General features: G+C 40.3%; 1 protein-coding gene across 15 annotated transcripts in view; it reads left to right on the top strand.

Moving 5' to 3' along the window:
* Positions 1 to 15,804, top strand: part of SVIL (supervillin) — a 145,465-nt gene that overhangs the window by 52,198 nt on the left and 77,463 nt on the right. For 14 of the 15 annotated variants that reach the window (XM_019531203.1, XM_019531219.1, XM_019531195.1 and 11 more), the window contains exons 3-6: positions 880 to 971; positions 8,127 to 8,184; positions 8,309 to 8,460; positions 10,070 to 10,751. In XM_019531203.1, the coding sequence (XP_019386748.1) occupies positions 880 to 971; positions 8,127 to 8,184; positions 8,309 to 8,460; positions 10,070 to 10,751 (984 nt within the window). Of the gene's footprint in view, positions 1 to 879; positions 972 to 8,126; positions 8,185 to 8,308; positions 8,461 to 10,069; positions 10,752 to 15,804 lie in introns of those variants that run through there. The other variant, XM_019531268.1, reaches the window with a different exon arrangement.

The following is a 15,804-nucleotide window of genomic DNA, read 5'->3' as shown; positions in this document are numbered from 1 at the left end:
TCAGAATTAGAGCACATATCAAGCCTCCCATATTTTCATGTATTGAGATTACAAGTCATGTTAATTCCTCTAACCAGAAGCAAAAAATGTCAAATGGGGTGAGGGGGAAGGGAGTTTCTCAACAGGTCATTTCCAGCTAATTAAGAGATTGCCATTGGAAGTATAACAGCTCTATACAGATTCCAGTTCTAAATATTTATGTTTATAAAGACGTTGATTTCTCAGCTAGCTGGACAAACGAGCTCTCTTTACAAAGCACAAAATATATATAGTGCACTGTTCTAAGTTAAGCTTATTATACACTATATTTAGCTATTAATTGAACATGTGTGTTTTCTTTCATTCCTTTTTTTTTTAAGAGTATTTCTATAGAGGGGAGTTTTTTAGATTGTATAATACAATACTAAAAAAGAAATATAACCTACAACATTGTGTAAAATAATTTGTTTTAACATTCATTATGAAGAATGATTCTGTGCAGATTATTTCATCCCTATAATAACTAGCGTAGCATTTTAAAGTTTGTCTTCTTACATCAGTTTAATGCAGAATAAACTACTACCACTTCTGTGTGAGTACCAAATTGTCTTAGGCATGCTGCCTTTGCTTTCAGTTTCAAAAGCTATTGTTATTTTTCTTCACATAAAACTTGCTGTAGCACATGGGTAGCTTCCATTTTCTCTGCACTCCTATTATTTGGCCCACTAGGGAGAGTTTGACCTTGTTCATATGTCTCTTGAAATCTCGGCAAAATATATATCTTGATATTTCTACATTTGTAGTCTCTTGCAGTAAAGCTTTATTTTTATATATAATATATATATTAGCTTAACTTGAAATTTCCGCTGCTCAGTTCTATAAACCAGATGCTGTTTTCAGTTTTCAGAAAGAGTTTTCAGTGGAAGATAAAGAAGAACTTGTGAACAGCACAAAAGATATCGATGCTAATCTTTTAGCAGTGCTTCCAAAAGGTAGGTAAAGAAAATGTGCATCTTGTCTTATCCAATATACACAACAATAGATGAAACAATGTAGACAAGTGCAAGGCACAATTTAAAACTACTTGGGTACAGAGGGTTTGTAAATTTAGTTTTCATCTCCCTATGGAGGATATACTAATGAAGGACACTACAGAAATCATGAAGTTTTCTTATACCTCGTCATTACATCTGCTTTATGTTTTATGGAATTCTGGGTTTTTTTACCTAATTACAAATAGGTCATACATTAGCTGAAATTCTGAACTTCAAAAAATAAATTATATTAGTACTGAATGAATGCTTAGTACAAGTACACTTTAATTCACCAGGTATTTGTATCACCAAAGATTCATTCAAGTAAACTTGGTAAATTTCAGTCTCATATTCAAGAATCAGCACTAGAACAAGAGATATTTTATTGTGATTGAGACCGGATGCAGTGGAGGAGAAAGCGGGGGGAGTGGGATGCTGTTCTTAAATCACTTCCAAAGGAACCCAGTTTTACAGGCAGTTAAATAATGCAGACAAGCACTAACAGCAAGCTTTGTGAGTAGAGCTACCCACACATTTACTTCGAATATGAGAGAGAAATCTAAATATTGCAACTGGCCAATAAATGTCAATGTAGCCTAATTGTGCAAGAAATGATGCCTCTGGCAACACCTGTGTGTTCTTTCAAGGGAAATAGTTTGAAGTTCCTAGGCCTCCTTAGCTATCTTCAGCTAAGAAAGCTGGTGGTGTTTTTGAGTACCATAAGTTGTCCTCCCAAATTTATAATTAACCGACTACAAAGCAACAAAAATGTTATGTAATATGGTCAAGCAATGTTAGGGGAGGGTGTGGGGGTGGGATAGAACTGGAAATAATCCAGAAGATTAAAAGGAATTAAGAATCTGGTTGCAACTATTCCTTGAAAAGAAATGGGCTGAATTTGAGTGAACTCCTCCTCACTTAAGAATTAAACAGTTTGCTTCAGAAAGTTGTATCACCCTAGTGCTAAAATTGCCAAATTCAGAGAACTGGTAAAGGGAGAATTTCTCTTAAAGCTGCCAGAATTTGCCATTGTCAGACAAAGTTTGCTCTTAGATGGGTTTGTTCCTTTGTGCTGATGTCTGCATTCTTCCATGATGTCTGTTGCAGTATGCTTGAAAATATGACACTGCTGACATGTCTTTGTCAAGTAATGTGGCTGACCTTGTAACACAGTATAAAATCAGTATGCATTGATATGTAAGATTTTTGCAATATAAACCCAAAATACCACTAATCTGTAGCAATCAGTAGAGCACCTCAACTGGGCCCCCAGATGTTGTTGGCTATATATACTTGGAAGCATAATAAATTAGGCTGTGACTGACCAATCTGAAAAACAAGACTTGGATTTAAATGGCCTTCACTTAATAACTTGGCAGCAGTTAGCCACCTTCTCTGGAAACTGGATAGAGTTCAAACTTAAATTCTTCTCATCATAAAGTGGTCGATTATTGGCACTGAGAGGTTCCATCATTTCTTAGTACCAGGCTTTTGGAAGAGCTTTCTGTGCAGCTTTCTATAGCAATTGCTATAACTGAAGAGTCATTGGCTCTGGTAGGTGAATTTTGATGCACATACACAACAATCTCAACCTATAAACTGACTGTAGTCACAAGGAATACCGTTAGACATCAGTAGAACTACAGCCAGTTATCTCCCATCATTTAGTTTTGTTACGAGCATGGGGAAAGTGCATCTGCTTAGTCAGGGAAAGTTTTGGAATGATATTAGGCAGTGCTGATTCTTATTACATCAGTATGACTCCATTCTTAATGCCTAAAATGTGTATACACTTTTTGAGGCATCTTTTAGAATGACTCCAAGTCCATATGCCCTCCCTTACAGGGGGTTTCTGAAAAGTTTACATCTATATTGTTCATATTTTAAGAGTAAAATTGCACATGACTTATGGTGTCCTGTCTCATATTGATGAGACTTGCAACTTAAACATCAATGTGTTGCATTACATTGACAGGAAGCTTGTTCCCCACCATCTTGTACCGTAAAGAATGGATGCTGTATATTTACACTCACTACCTTGTTCCTTAAAGGATTTTTTTCTTAAAGAATCCAGTAATTTTATTTTTTTTAAATTCATTAATTTTTGGATGACATGGGTTTATGCTGGAAGCTGAGTACTGCACCTACTAACATGTCTCATCACTCTAGTATTCTAATCCAATGTCTTAATACGAGGTTAGGCAACATTTTTGGCTGGAGTGTTGGAAAAAAACATAATGTCTACCTTGTAAGGTGCTGGAGTGCTGGCATACCAGAAAAACAAAACTGGGGGGTACATGATAGGATGCACTGCACTTTCATATAGTTAATAATCATAAATGTTGCTCTTTTTTAACAGCAAATACCATGTTTTCTAAACCTGGTGACAATAAATAAAACTTCATGTACTACCTTTGTCGTGTATGTTTTTTGTTAAGCATGTTGTGAAGAGAAAGGGGAAAAAGGTGAAGCGGGGGAGATGGAAAGAATTGAAAAAGAGAGAGGAGAGCTACCTTTCCAGCACTGCCCGGGCTTCTGCCCAGCCCATCCCATGCAGCTGAGCCCCCCCTCCCCAGTGCAGCCTGGGCTGTACAACCTGCCCTGCATAGTTGAGCCTGCTCCTCCCAGTGCCACACAAGCTGATGCTGCCTGCCCGGCTCCTGCCTGCAACTCAGCCCCCACTCTGAGAAGAGACTGGTACCACCCCTGCAGCCAGCCCAAGCTCTGGGTAGCTGCTGCCAGCCATGCTGCTTGCAGCAGGGCTTGCAGCCTCCCAGCTACCTGCTGGAAGCAGCCCAGGCTCATGGCTGGCAGCAGCTGCCCAGAGCTCAGGCGGGTGGTAGCATGGCAAGCAAAATGGCCTTGCATGCCATGCTCTGGCACACATGCAGTGGGTTGCCAATCCCTGTCCTAATATAAGTTCTAAAGTCTAAGGCTGTGACTGAGAGGCTGCTGAGAGCATAGTGGTGATGATTGCACTTAGCTACATAATGATCAACAGTAACAATGGTAATGTTCAGGCCTGAAACACCTTGTGTAGTAGTTTCAATATAAAATTTAAAATACTTCCAGAAAAAATTCTTACCCTCTCCCCCAAATATCGCACGCTTTAGAATCCATATATAGTCATGCCCGCCCCCCTCTCCCCCGGCATATCATTGTGGTACTATTGATTTGAAATTAAGATTGGCCTCGAAACTACCAAGGGTATCTACAGTACCAAGGGTATCTACAGAGGGGTTTGTGCTGGTCATGCAGAAAAACATTAGTGAACAGATAGGGCATAGGCACCAACATGCACAAACTTCTCTTCTCTCTGTAAAGAGAAACCTGAAGCCTGACAGAGCTAACCAGTGTCCTTGGGAGCAAAATGTCACCAGTTAGATTTGGTTTGCATATCTCAAGGTTCAGCAGTTTAATCAATGAATAAAAAAAACCTCTATGGCCTTTTAAATAAAAGGAGCCTTTTCAGGTCAGAGCTAGTCAGATGATGATTTGCATAATTGAAATTGCCATCTGGAACTTTAAGCATAGATGATGTAATGCAGCATAGACTAGACCCATTCTATTTTTGTCTTGCTTGGGAAGGTGTTGAAGAGATGTTTTGTGCATCCAGTGTTTTATTTCGGACTGCAGAACAGTGGTAGAATCTCTGGAACTTAAACAGCATGTGGTTGCTATGTATTATTTCTAAGCATTAGGTCTATTGTCAGCATTTCAAAGCCTGCCTATGATTAATATGTAGCTCAAGTGTCTAAGTTCAGCTTTGAAAAGAAAACTTTTGTTATTAAGTTGTCTTCTCAATATTCTCATAAACCAGAGAAAAAGAGCTGCTTCCTGGTGGCTGAGCGATACTGTATAAAATCCATTGGTAATTGCAAGAAGGAAAATGAATGGTCTGATCATATACTTGGGTGGAAGTCTAATTGTTTCTATAATTTGAGGAAGTTTTAGGGGGATTTGTCATTATTCCATTGCTGCCTGTATTGCACACACTACTGTAGCCTCGGATGAAGAGGCAACATGACTCCTCTGGGGCTTTCTGACCAGACTGAAGAGTTGTAGCAAGGTTTATGGTTTTGTCCAAGTTTTGCATACATATTACCAGTAAGTAAAATGGAAAAGTTTAATCTGACAAAGTCAGACTCTGAGTAACTAACCTTTTAATGTAGCTGCTATTGGAGAACAGGGTATTCATTTAGACAGAATGTTGGTAGCAGAAATTAATCATGATTAAGAGTTGAGGCTTGTTTTAATTGTGTTTTTGGCTTAAGGCATAACTCAGGTATTGCCCTGCCTAATTCTCTACCTCTGATTGAGTTAGCGGGTCTGCGAGTGGGAGGGTCAAATTGCAGTCGTATTGACTCTGGGCTTCTGTTTAGCTAATGAAATTCCTTTGTGGGTCAGATTTTGATGTATAGTAACAGTTCAGTCAACCTAACTTGGCTTGAGAAGCTCATGTAGTAATTTTTTAGTTAACTTGCAGTGAAGATGGGTTCGTAGTGAGTAGTTTAAATGGATGTCCCAGGATATTTTTTCCTCCTCAGGACTAGTTTAAACTATAAACTAGTTTAAACTATGACCCCAGCTGATTTCCTGCCCTCTGGGTGGGGGGCTGAACTCGATGATCTTCTGAGGTCCCTTCCAGCCCTAATGTCTATGAAATCTATAGTACCACCAGACCTATTTAAATTAGTAGCAGATTGCTATCTGGACCTTGCTTGCCACAAGACGTCTGACCTGTAGCCCAAGAATAACAGCCAGGGCTTATTCTATTGATTCCACCCAAGTGTGATTTTATTCACCTTACTTGCATCTAGAACCAAACAGTTAAAGCAGAACACGTGAATGGATGCTCCTCCTTGCTGCTTTTTGTGACATAGCCTGATGTTACAAAAGTAGATGCATCAGTGGGACAGAGGGGTACAAGGTGATATAGTGACTTGTGAAAAGGGTCTATCTGACCACTAGAAATATCTCTTACCTATATTTTTGTATTTTCAGTTAATTATAAATGCAAATAGTGTATTCCCAAGCTTCCTCTTAAGCAATTTTAACTCTACAATAAATTGTCATTCTTGGATAAAGTCTTGTTGTCAGCCTAGAATTTAATATATTCTAATACTCTACTAATACTGTAGAGTATTAGTTTAACTTGGTTAAACTTTTTCCTTGCTTAAACGGAATATTTATCGCAAATGTCCATCTCAGTCCCTGTTTGGCTGGTATTGTGTGAATTGGAACTCCTTTCTACAGCACATTCATCTGTCTTTTACAATCCAGTTGTGGAACCTGAACTACATAAAGAAAAAGTTAATGTTCTGTTACAGTAGAAACGTATCCTTTGATATAAAGGAGTGGCAAGCCTGTTGAGAAGTCCAAACCACCCTAAAAACCAGTTGGGAAAGTCTTTAGCCCTTTAATAGGCCTACATAGTGACACTAATGTAGAAAATCAGGTTTTTACATAGAAAATTGGGTTTCTGGAATTTAAGGGCATGTGTAGATGAAACGAGGGCCCTAAAATTGAAGTGGTGGGTTTTAAAAAGCACCACTTCAAGTTAGGGCTGATTAAACCCCCCTGTCATGCACACACCCTGCTGACTTACCTGCCTCTCCGGCAGGGAGCGGAGGTGAGCTGCTGGCAGGTGGAGCGGTCTGGGGGCGGGGGGTGGTGTTTCCCTTTGTGGCAGCAGCCGGCCACCCCCCTCAGGCAGCACCTGCCCACAGGCACCTGGCTAGAGCAGTCCCAGGGGGCACCGCAGCCATGGAGGGAAGCACCAGGCCCTCGCACAGCTCAGGCAGGCTCTGGGGGAGGAGAGAGGGGTAGGGAAAAAAGATCAGACTCTGCTTTTCTTGGGCAGAGCTTGCATTCCCGGGCTGCTGCCAGGCTGCCTGCAGGGCTTCCTGCAGAGCTGCACACAGCCTGGTGCTTCGCTCTGCAGCTATAGGGGCAGCAAACTAAAACTCCTCAAAGGAGTTTAGTTTGCTGCACCCCAAGCCATTATGCCACCAAATTTCCTACAGGGCCTGGAATTAAGACTCAGTACACTGCCGACCCGTGCAAACACCACTAAAGCAGTTCAAAAGCATTTAGCCCGCTTTAAAGTGTTGTGCACACATGCCCCTTGTTTAGTCTACATGCAGCCTAAATTCCCTGCCATTTGAGATGCTATTTTTTTTGCCAGATATAAAATGATTGTACCACATTTGTTTTTCATAGCTACTTCTGTTCCAAAGCAGTTGACAAATAACAATGGATAGATTGCATGTGTGTCCAATATAGGTATTACTTCACTGATTTCATTAAGTGCTAGAGAAAGACTGTAGTCACAGTTGCAAAAATACCTGATACTACTAAACAGTTTAGGACAGATGTAAAGGAAATAGCATATCCAGCTATGACTATAGGCAAGACTATCTTGGGGTTATAATTCCCCATGTTAAGAATGTAGCAAAGATACAGGGGTTAATTTGTGAAAAGTACATGTATGGTTGGGATTCAGACAATTCCTTCAGATTAGGATAAAGAACGCTTTGTGGGATGTTAAGTAAACGTTGCTTGGGGATCAGCAATTTACAGCCCGCAGGCTGGATTCAGCCCATAGACTGCAGGGGGAGAGGAGGGTGCACCACATTACAGCCAGGCAGCAGGGGGCTTCTGGCTGGCTGGTGGGGGACTTTGGCAGCAGGGTCCTTTGCTCATGCCACAGCTGTGTAGCAAGGAAAAACAGCAGCAGTGCCTGGGTTCAAGCACTACCCTAACATGGATCTGAGCTGGATCATTTCAGCCTGCAAAATGGTTGCCAACAGCTGTATTAATTGGTTGTGATAGAGCCAAAGTTCCAGTTAATGTGTTAAAATATAACTGCCTTGTTTACAGTAGTGTATAAGTGGGACTGGTACCTACTGTGGCATGTGAATATTTTTTTTTATCAGTTTAGTGTTCTAGGAAACTGCTTGGTGAAAAGATGCTTGAAAACCTCTGCTTTCCTAGGCCATCACATCTTGGTTAACACTTTAAAATCAACATCTTACGATGTCTGTGGGGTTTTGAAAATTCCTAGTTTTATAAAGTGTTTTCTGTAACGAGACTTTTTTATTGTTTTTTCAGTTTCAGAATTAAGAAAACTTTTTGAACCAAAAAAGCAAGATACTTTGGAAATGAAAAGGTAAAAATGCCATTTCTAAAGTATTAGTTTTACAGACAGTTATTTTGTTGCATCTCCTTAGAAACTATCCCCAAAGCTACAGACATTTGTTTCAGATTGAACATTTCATTTCACCTTCTTGCAGAAAAGAAAGGATAGCCAGACGTTTAGAGGGAATTGAAAATGATACCCAACCAATCCTGCTACAAAACTGTCCAGGATTAGTGACCCATCGTTTATTAGAAGAGGATACACCAAGATATATGCGTGCTACAGATCCATATAGTCCTCACTTTGGTAAGAAGGGTGTGAACAGCAGTCAATTCAACCATGTCAGTTTGCTTTATACTTGAGTAGCAAATACACAGATCTCATACTTAATGGTTGAGAGAACTGTCACAAAATACTTCAAACCTGTTTTTTAGTTTTTCTACCTGGCTTTGTGTTTTATTTTTTGTGTTCTTCTGTTCTCCCACCATTTTGGAAAGAGCTACGTCTCTTGTTTTCTTAATAGTAAATTTGTTATAAGAATCCTGATTTCCTTTTGAAAGCTAAAAAGATTTTTTTTTATTGGTCATTTATGTGGTTTTGGAGATGTCTGTGGAATAAATAGAAGGTTATTTGGGAATATCCACAGATGATTTTTGTTAGGCAGCTTTTGACTCTCAAAAACCAGGGCCAGCTAAAGGAATGAGTAATACCATGTGTTCGAAGTCAGTTGTGTGTAAGTGAATGAATGGGGTAGGGACAAAACCATAGTCATAGAGAAGCAGGGCTGGAAGAGCCCTCTGGAGGTCATCTAGTCCAACCTCGTGCCAGATGCAGGATTATCCCTGTCCAAACTATACCATACACATCTATTGTCTAACATGCTAACAAAACTACACAGTCACCCCAGACAAGGTCTGACCCTGAGCAAAGGGACAAGACCCTCTAGCCAGGAATCTCTTGGTTTAAGTCCCATCAGGAGCAGTGACACACCCCAGTCAAAATCCCCAGCCTTGGCTGCAGCCTACAGCAGTGTTTCTGAAGAAAATGTTGCCCGTGGGGAGGGGGGGAGAATCCAGCAACCGGCAAAGCCCAGAAGCATGGGAAATAGCCATAGAGTAGTATATAGGCATAGCTATGCCTAGATCATCCCTGAGCAATGCCTGTCCACCTCCACAAATGGAGATTCCACAGCTTCCCTAGGCAGTCCATTCATTGTTCTGCCACTGAAGGTTTTTCTGATTATCCAGTCTAAACCTACTTTGCTGTAACTCCAAGTCATTGGTCTGTATCTTACTCTCTGCAGCAAGAGAGGGGAGGTATTTTCTCTTTTCTTTATGGCAGCCCTTCAAGCACTTTTCCCACAAACTGGACATGCTTAATTCCTTCAGCCTCTCCTTGTACGACTTGCCTTCTAAGCCCCTTATCATGTTTGTTGCCCACCTCTGCTCCCTCTCTAACTTCTCCATGTCCTTTTTAAATTGTGGAGCCCAAAACTGCTCACACTACTCTAGATGAGGCCTAACCAGTGCCAAATAGAGCCTCTACCACTTCTTGTTTCTTGCACTTAATGCTTCCACTGATGCATCCCAAAAACACATTAACCTTTTTGTGCGGCTGCATAGCACTGCAGGCTAATATTGAGTCTGTGATCTACCAAGACTCCTAAATCCTTCTCTGTAGTGTTGCTGTCCAGCCAGGTGTTACCCATTTGTATTTCTATTTTTGATTATTTCTCTTAAAGTGTAGCAGCTTGCATTTGTCAGTATTGAACTTAATCTTGTTAGCTCCATATCAGTTTTCCAATTTGTCAAGATCTTTCTGAATTGTGCTACCATCCTCTAACATGTTTGCTATCCATCCTAGTTTTGTGTGGTCTTCTAACCTGCTTCTAACTTTATGTAAATGCTCCTTGCAGGAAGATCAAATGAAGAGGAGGAAACTTCAGATTCTTCTGTAGAAAAGCAACCTAGATCATCTAGGTACCGAGCAGAATCCACAGGTGCAAAAACAGAACCATCCTATAGCACCGAATCCATGGATACCCAGGGGCTTGATTCAAAAGCAGAAAGGATAGCTAGGTACAAAGCAGAGAGGCGACGGCAATTGGCAGAAAAATATGGATTGACTTTAGATTCAGATGTTGATTCTGAGTATATGTCCAGATACATAAGGGCAAGGAAAGATCCTGATACTGCTGAGAAAAAGGGTGCAAAAAGTGAGAAGCAGGAAGATGAAAGCAGGGATTATAGTTCTCTGTACTCCTCCCGGACTGAGATGCAAGAGGCAAGGAGGAGTACTTCTGAATCCAAGGAGTACTCCTGTTCCACAAAAGAGAGTGTTCCAGATAGAGAGGAGCTTTTAAATGAGGAGAACAATAAACGAGCACAGGACTCGAGTAATATTGGGCAGGCTTATGACTTGTCTTCAGCAGTGGAGAGCTCTGCATCCTTTTCATTTTCTGGGCAAGAATCCTCCTTTAGTGAAGTGCCAAGATCACCAAAGCAAACTCCCGGAATATCTCTTTCCTCACCAAAGCAGGTAGCCTCACCAAGCCACTCCCAGAATGACCAGCTTGTGCACATCGACACCAGACACAGGTAAGCATGCTTTTTGTTTTGGTTGCCTTTCCCTTATTCAGCTCTTAAAGCAATAGCTGTAGTACATCCAAAGCTTAAAAATGGTCACACAAGTTCGTCAATGCTACTAATTGATCTTCAGATTCCTTGAACTAGATTCTGGCTTTGAATTTGTGGATATCATAATTGTTTCAGATCATTCATTTCTTAAACTGAATTACTGTGCTTAAATGCTATGAAATTTTAAAATCCTGTATTTGCTGAGATGAAATTTAAACTCAATTTCCTTGATTTTTGTGTTTTTTGTGGTGGGTGTTTTTTTGGTCTTAAGCTGTTGTAAAAGAACCATGGAAACAACTATGAACTTTCAAGAGAGTTCTAGACAAAGAATGGAAATAGTTACAATATGCAATGTGCTGCTTCTATCAAAATATTTTAGATCTAACAAACACTTTTTAAAAAATGTATTCTCCTTCATATTCAGTGATTTCTACCCTCTCAATCCCCAAGAAAGAGCAAGTTGTCAGTACCAGTAACTCATATTCCTTGAAGTCTTTTGCTCAGACTTAAGCACAAGTAGTGTGTTTCTGTGCTGACGCATTGGAGGCAGAGCAATTAAGGTGTCTTCCTATGGCTCCAGGGGCACAAATGTAAAACTTGGTTCAAAGACTTCCCTCAGTGAGACCAGCTGTAAACAGGTACCTTGTTGTTTAGGCTGTGTGGAGAGTCAAAGGTGACTGGATATAATGCAAGCCCATCCCTCCTTTGCATGCAATCAACTCTGGAAACTGGCATGATTTAATGACACAAACCTGATGAACCATGAGTCCCAAATAGGTCTTTGATTTGGCTTTATTTTTGCAAATCAAGTTTCAAACTGGTATGTTGGATTAGTTGGAAAGAGTAGCTGAATTATCTGCCTATTTTCAAGACTGAAAACTTGAATTTAGGCAGATTCTGATTCTGTCTGTACTCTCGGATTAATTTTGAGATCCTGCAGAACTCCTTCATAATGTAACCTAGCGCCTATCTCTCTGTGTGTTCCCCGCTCACATACCAATAAAAGTGTAACTGTTTTGTTGCTTTTATGACTTGAGAAATCTCCTGTAATGCAGAATAACCAGATTCTTCCTGAACAAACTGATTTGCTTGAGAACCAAGAACTCATTTGAGAACTCCCGTACCAGAACCATGTTATTCCTCTGAAATAGGAGAGCTATCAAATACCTGATTGTAGCAGCCCAAAAATAAAATTTCTCTAATAATCCTCAAAGGACTTGATCTTCAGGCATCCCATAAAAAATCAATTTTTGCCAGCTATGCTAACTGAGGGTTTATGATAGAGCCCGTTAGTAGTTAGCTGGGATGAGACCTACTAATAACAGCAGTTTGTGTGTCCATTTAGCATTGAAATAGAGTTGCATTGACTGGATGTGTTATTATCATCTTAGGCTTGAATTATACTCAGATGACAAACAAAATTTTTGAGCGTTTGATTCCCAGTTTCCCTCACTTAATGGTATTGGTACACCCAACATCCAAAATAAGGAAACAGTCTTATTGGACAAAAGCAAATAGCCGGCAGGTCTCCTTTGGGCTTTACCCTTTCCTGTTAAGGTAGACACATCCAGCTGTCAATGCAGATGCAGCCTGCTGACTTGCAGTTTCTGGTTCAGTTCAGTGCTGAGGAGAGGCTTGATGAAAGTTCTTTTTAATACTTTTTTCAGAGCCTTATTACATTTCAGTGTTAAGAAATTTCAGTCTCATCCCGTCTTCCTTTGCAGATACCTGCATGCATTTGATATGTGCTTTTTCTAGTTAAATAAAAGTCTGAGAGAAATAGTGCACTTGTTCAAAGGAACCTGAGTGAGAGAATTACAAAATTTCACATGCTTTATCCATCCCAAACAACTGCACAGTGCAACTAAGCTGTAGATTCAGACTATTACTTTGGACAGGGAGGTTTGAGAGAGGTTGTTCCCACAGCAGGTGTTAACCTGATCATTGCACTTTTTTATCTCTAGCTTTATTCAGTCAGTCAGAGGATAAATCATTGCTGACTAATTGTATTAGCGATAGGAAGGGGTAAAAGAACAATTAAAGAGCGAGTTATTAGTTTTTCATTTTGTTTTTATGAAGGTAAGGAAGGTGGACCAGAGTGGAGCCTTAAGGAAAATGGAGATTAGGCTCTTCAAAGCCAAGATCCTGTCCACTCCAGTTTGAACCCTGATTCTCTCATGTACTAAATCTTAGCAAGCATCACTAGCTCATGCAGCAATGAGGAGAGAAGGTTTAGAGCAAGGTTATTTCCATGTTTTATCAGTTTTCCAGCTCAAGAACAAGTCATTTCCCACTCTTATCAGGTGGTGAGAAGGAGCAGGCAAGGTTCATTTATAGAAGAGAATATGGTCTTTGGGGACTGTTCGAGTAGAAAATTCCTTCATTGATAATTTGCTGTTTGGGGAAAGAAAAGGCTGCTTAATAGCTTCCTGTCCAGCCTCTCACAAATGTTTTTTTGAAGACCAAGGAGCAGTAAGGGTAACTTTTTTTTATATATATATGTGTATAGTCTAGTACAAAATGCCCAGTTTGAAAAGTAGAGGGGGTTGTGTATATTATGTTCCCTCCCCACCCCACCTCGCCTCACCCTACCACCATAGTTCTAGCAACCGGTAAAAGAAGTTCAGATCAAACAGTGGAAGAAACTGTGGAAGCATGGAAGGTCCACTCTTCCATGCTTTTCCCAGCTACTGCTCTTTGAAGCTGCCACTTCATCAGTGCCACTCACCACACTTCCTTCAGCTCCACTTGAGTGCTACGACAGATTTTCCTTTTTGTATGGCTCACTTTCCATTTTGTGTGAATGTATCTCTTAAGGATGAGCTTGATTTGTTCACTTTAGTGGAGGTGGCCCCACTAATGATCTTTTTGCCATGCTCTTTTGCTTTACTCCATTTCCAGGCAATGAAATTGCTGAAAGTAATGTGCTAGTGGTAACTAAATTTAGGGCAGCTCTACTGTGCGTTCATTAAGAAGTAATGAAACTATTGTTCCTTGCCCTTGCTACTTTGTGCTTATTATTTATTTGCATTGCTCTTGTGCCCTGGTACACAAATCCCCTTCTGGGTAAATGCTAGGATGGTACTTGGGTGTGAGAGGCTGTCTGTGGCTTTTTTGGAAAAAACATATGGGCTTGGACAGATGTGGTCCAGCTGTTCAATAGCTCAGCTGCTTGAATTAAGAGCTGTTCCCTTGTTTTGATACCTGCCTGGGCAATGGGACAATGCTCACATGCATTTAGTCCTTTCATTTATAATTTCTTATTCCACCTCTCCTTTTTACTGCTGTTGATTGCTTCCTCCAGCATTCTCCTCTACACTGACTAGTTGTGTGTCCTGAATGTTTGCTTTAAAGTGTTCAGAACTATTTTTTGAGGTGATCGTCTTCCTAGTGGGAAAGCCTTAAAATCAGAGCTACAAACACTGTTTTAATATTAACATTGTTAGGTTTCTGTCTTTAGCTGCAATTAGACTATTCTTAAGAGCAAAAGCGCATGCAGCTTGCTGCAGAACAGGTGTGGACATTCTGTGCTTGGTTGCAGAAAGTGGCAGATTAACTCTAAATTTAAAAATGTGGCATTCCTACTTTTGGATGTGCTTTAGTAAATGCCAAAGCGTACATTAACTGACAAAGGTGTTTGTATGGAAAACCTTGCAAAGAAGAATTTTTCCAACTCTCTTAGTTAGTCTAATAAAACATTGGATTTACCCAAAGAACCTTTTCTGCCATTAACAGACTAGGAAGAAGTTCTGTTGTTTCAAAGCAACCTAAGATCTGCAATGTCACTTCCTTATAGCATGCAGTGAAAGGCTTTTTCCACAGCTATGTGCTAATTTCTCTTTAGTGATCTAAAAGGAAAAACAATTTCTGGAGTTTTTTTCCCCCTGTAAGGGATTGGCTTTAAATGAGTCTTGGATACAGTGAAAAATATTGGTGAAGCTGGACTGAACTCTACTTGGAAGAAAATCTAATTTTGAAGTGGTGGGGGCGAGGTGGAAATAAGTGGGCCCCTTTTTAATTGATCCTAAAATAGGAAGGGCAAATCGCAAAAGAGAGTCTTCATCACTTTGAGGCAACTCTAGCTGCTAAAGCCGTGTTTGACTTCAGAGTGACTCTCTTCTGTACTGTAAGGAGCTACGCCAGTCTTCATCATTGTAACTGATCAACATTGGCACATGGTGCTTTCAAAATGCGTGTGTGCATAAATGTCCCCATTGTCTAATGTCACTTGATCAGGGGATAGATGTACTTGCAAAATCTTCTGTTGCTGTGAGACCCTGAATTACCATGGATATAAAGCCGATAGTATAAGTCTAGAGAAAACTGATGGGGGATTTGATAAGTCTTCAAATACATGAAGGGTTATTATAGAAGATAGAGAAAACCTTTTATTTACTCTGTGGACATCGGGATAAGATTAGGAGCAATGACCTCAAACTGCAGTAGAAGAGATTTAGGTTGAAAATTAGGAAGAACTGTTTGCTCATGAAGGTGGTTATGTATTGGAGTAGGCTGTGTAGAAAAGTTGTGAATTACCATCCTTGGAAATTTTCAAAAGCAGGTTAGACACTTAGTTGGGATGGTTTAGATAGGAATGATTCTGCGTTGAGCAGGGAGCTGAACTACTAGATAATCTCATGAGGTCCCTTTCAGCCATACTTTCCTACAATCATATGATCCTAAGCTGCATCTGCAAATGACTGCAGTGGTAAATAGTTATCCTTTATTTCCTGGAAGCCTTTTGTAGCCTTCGATTGTTTTACATTTTTATGCTAAGTACACACAGTCAAAAAGTCTGACAACTGAATCAATTCAATCTTGGCAGGTTAGTCTATGATGCGTAGATTGAACCAATAAGCAAGTGAAAGTGAACAGACATTCGCTTCTGATTCTGGAAATGCAGCCACATGCCTGCAGTAGTCAGGCTAAAACGCCGGGGTGGGGGGTGCTAGAGCACATCTCCTTGCTCAGCTGGAGCAGACAGCTTGGGCCAAGGCTAGCCTATGCACCCTGT

Source organism: Crocodylus porosus, unplaced genomic scaffold (assembly GCF_001723895.1).
Source record: "Crocodylus porosus isolate Cpor-Errol unplaced genomic scaffold, CroPor_comp1, whole genome shotgun sequence".
Lineage (NCBI taxonomy): Eukaryota > Metazoa > Chordata > Crocodylia > Crocodylidae > Crocodylus > Crocodylus porosus.
This window is presented reverse-complemented; position numbering and strand designations above follow the sequence as displayed.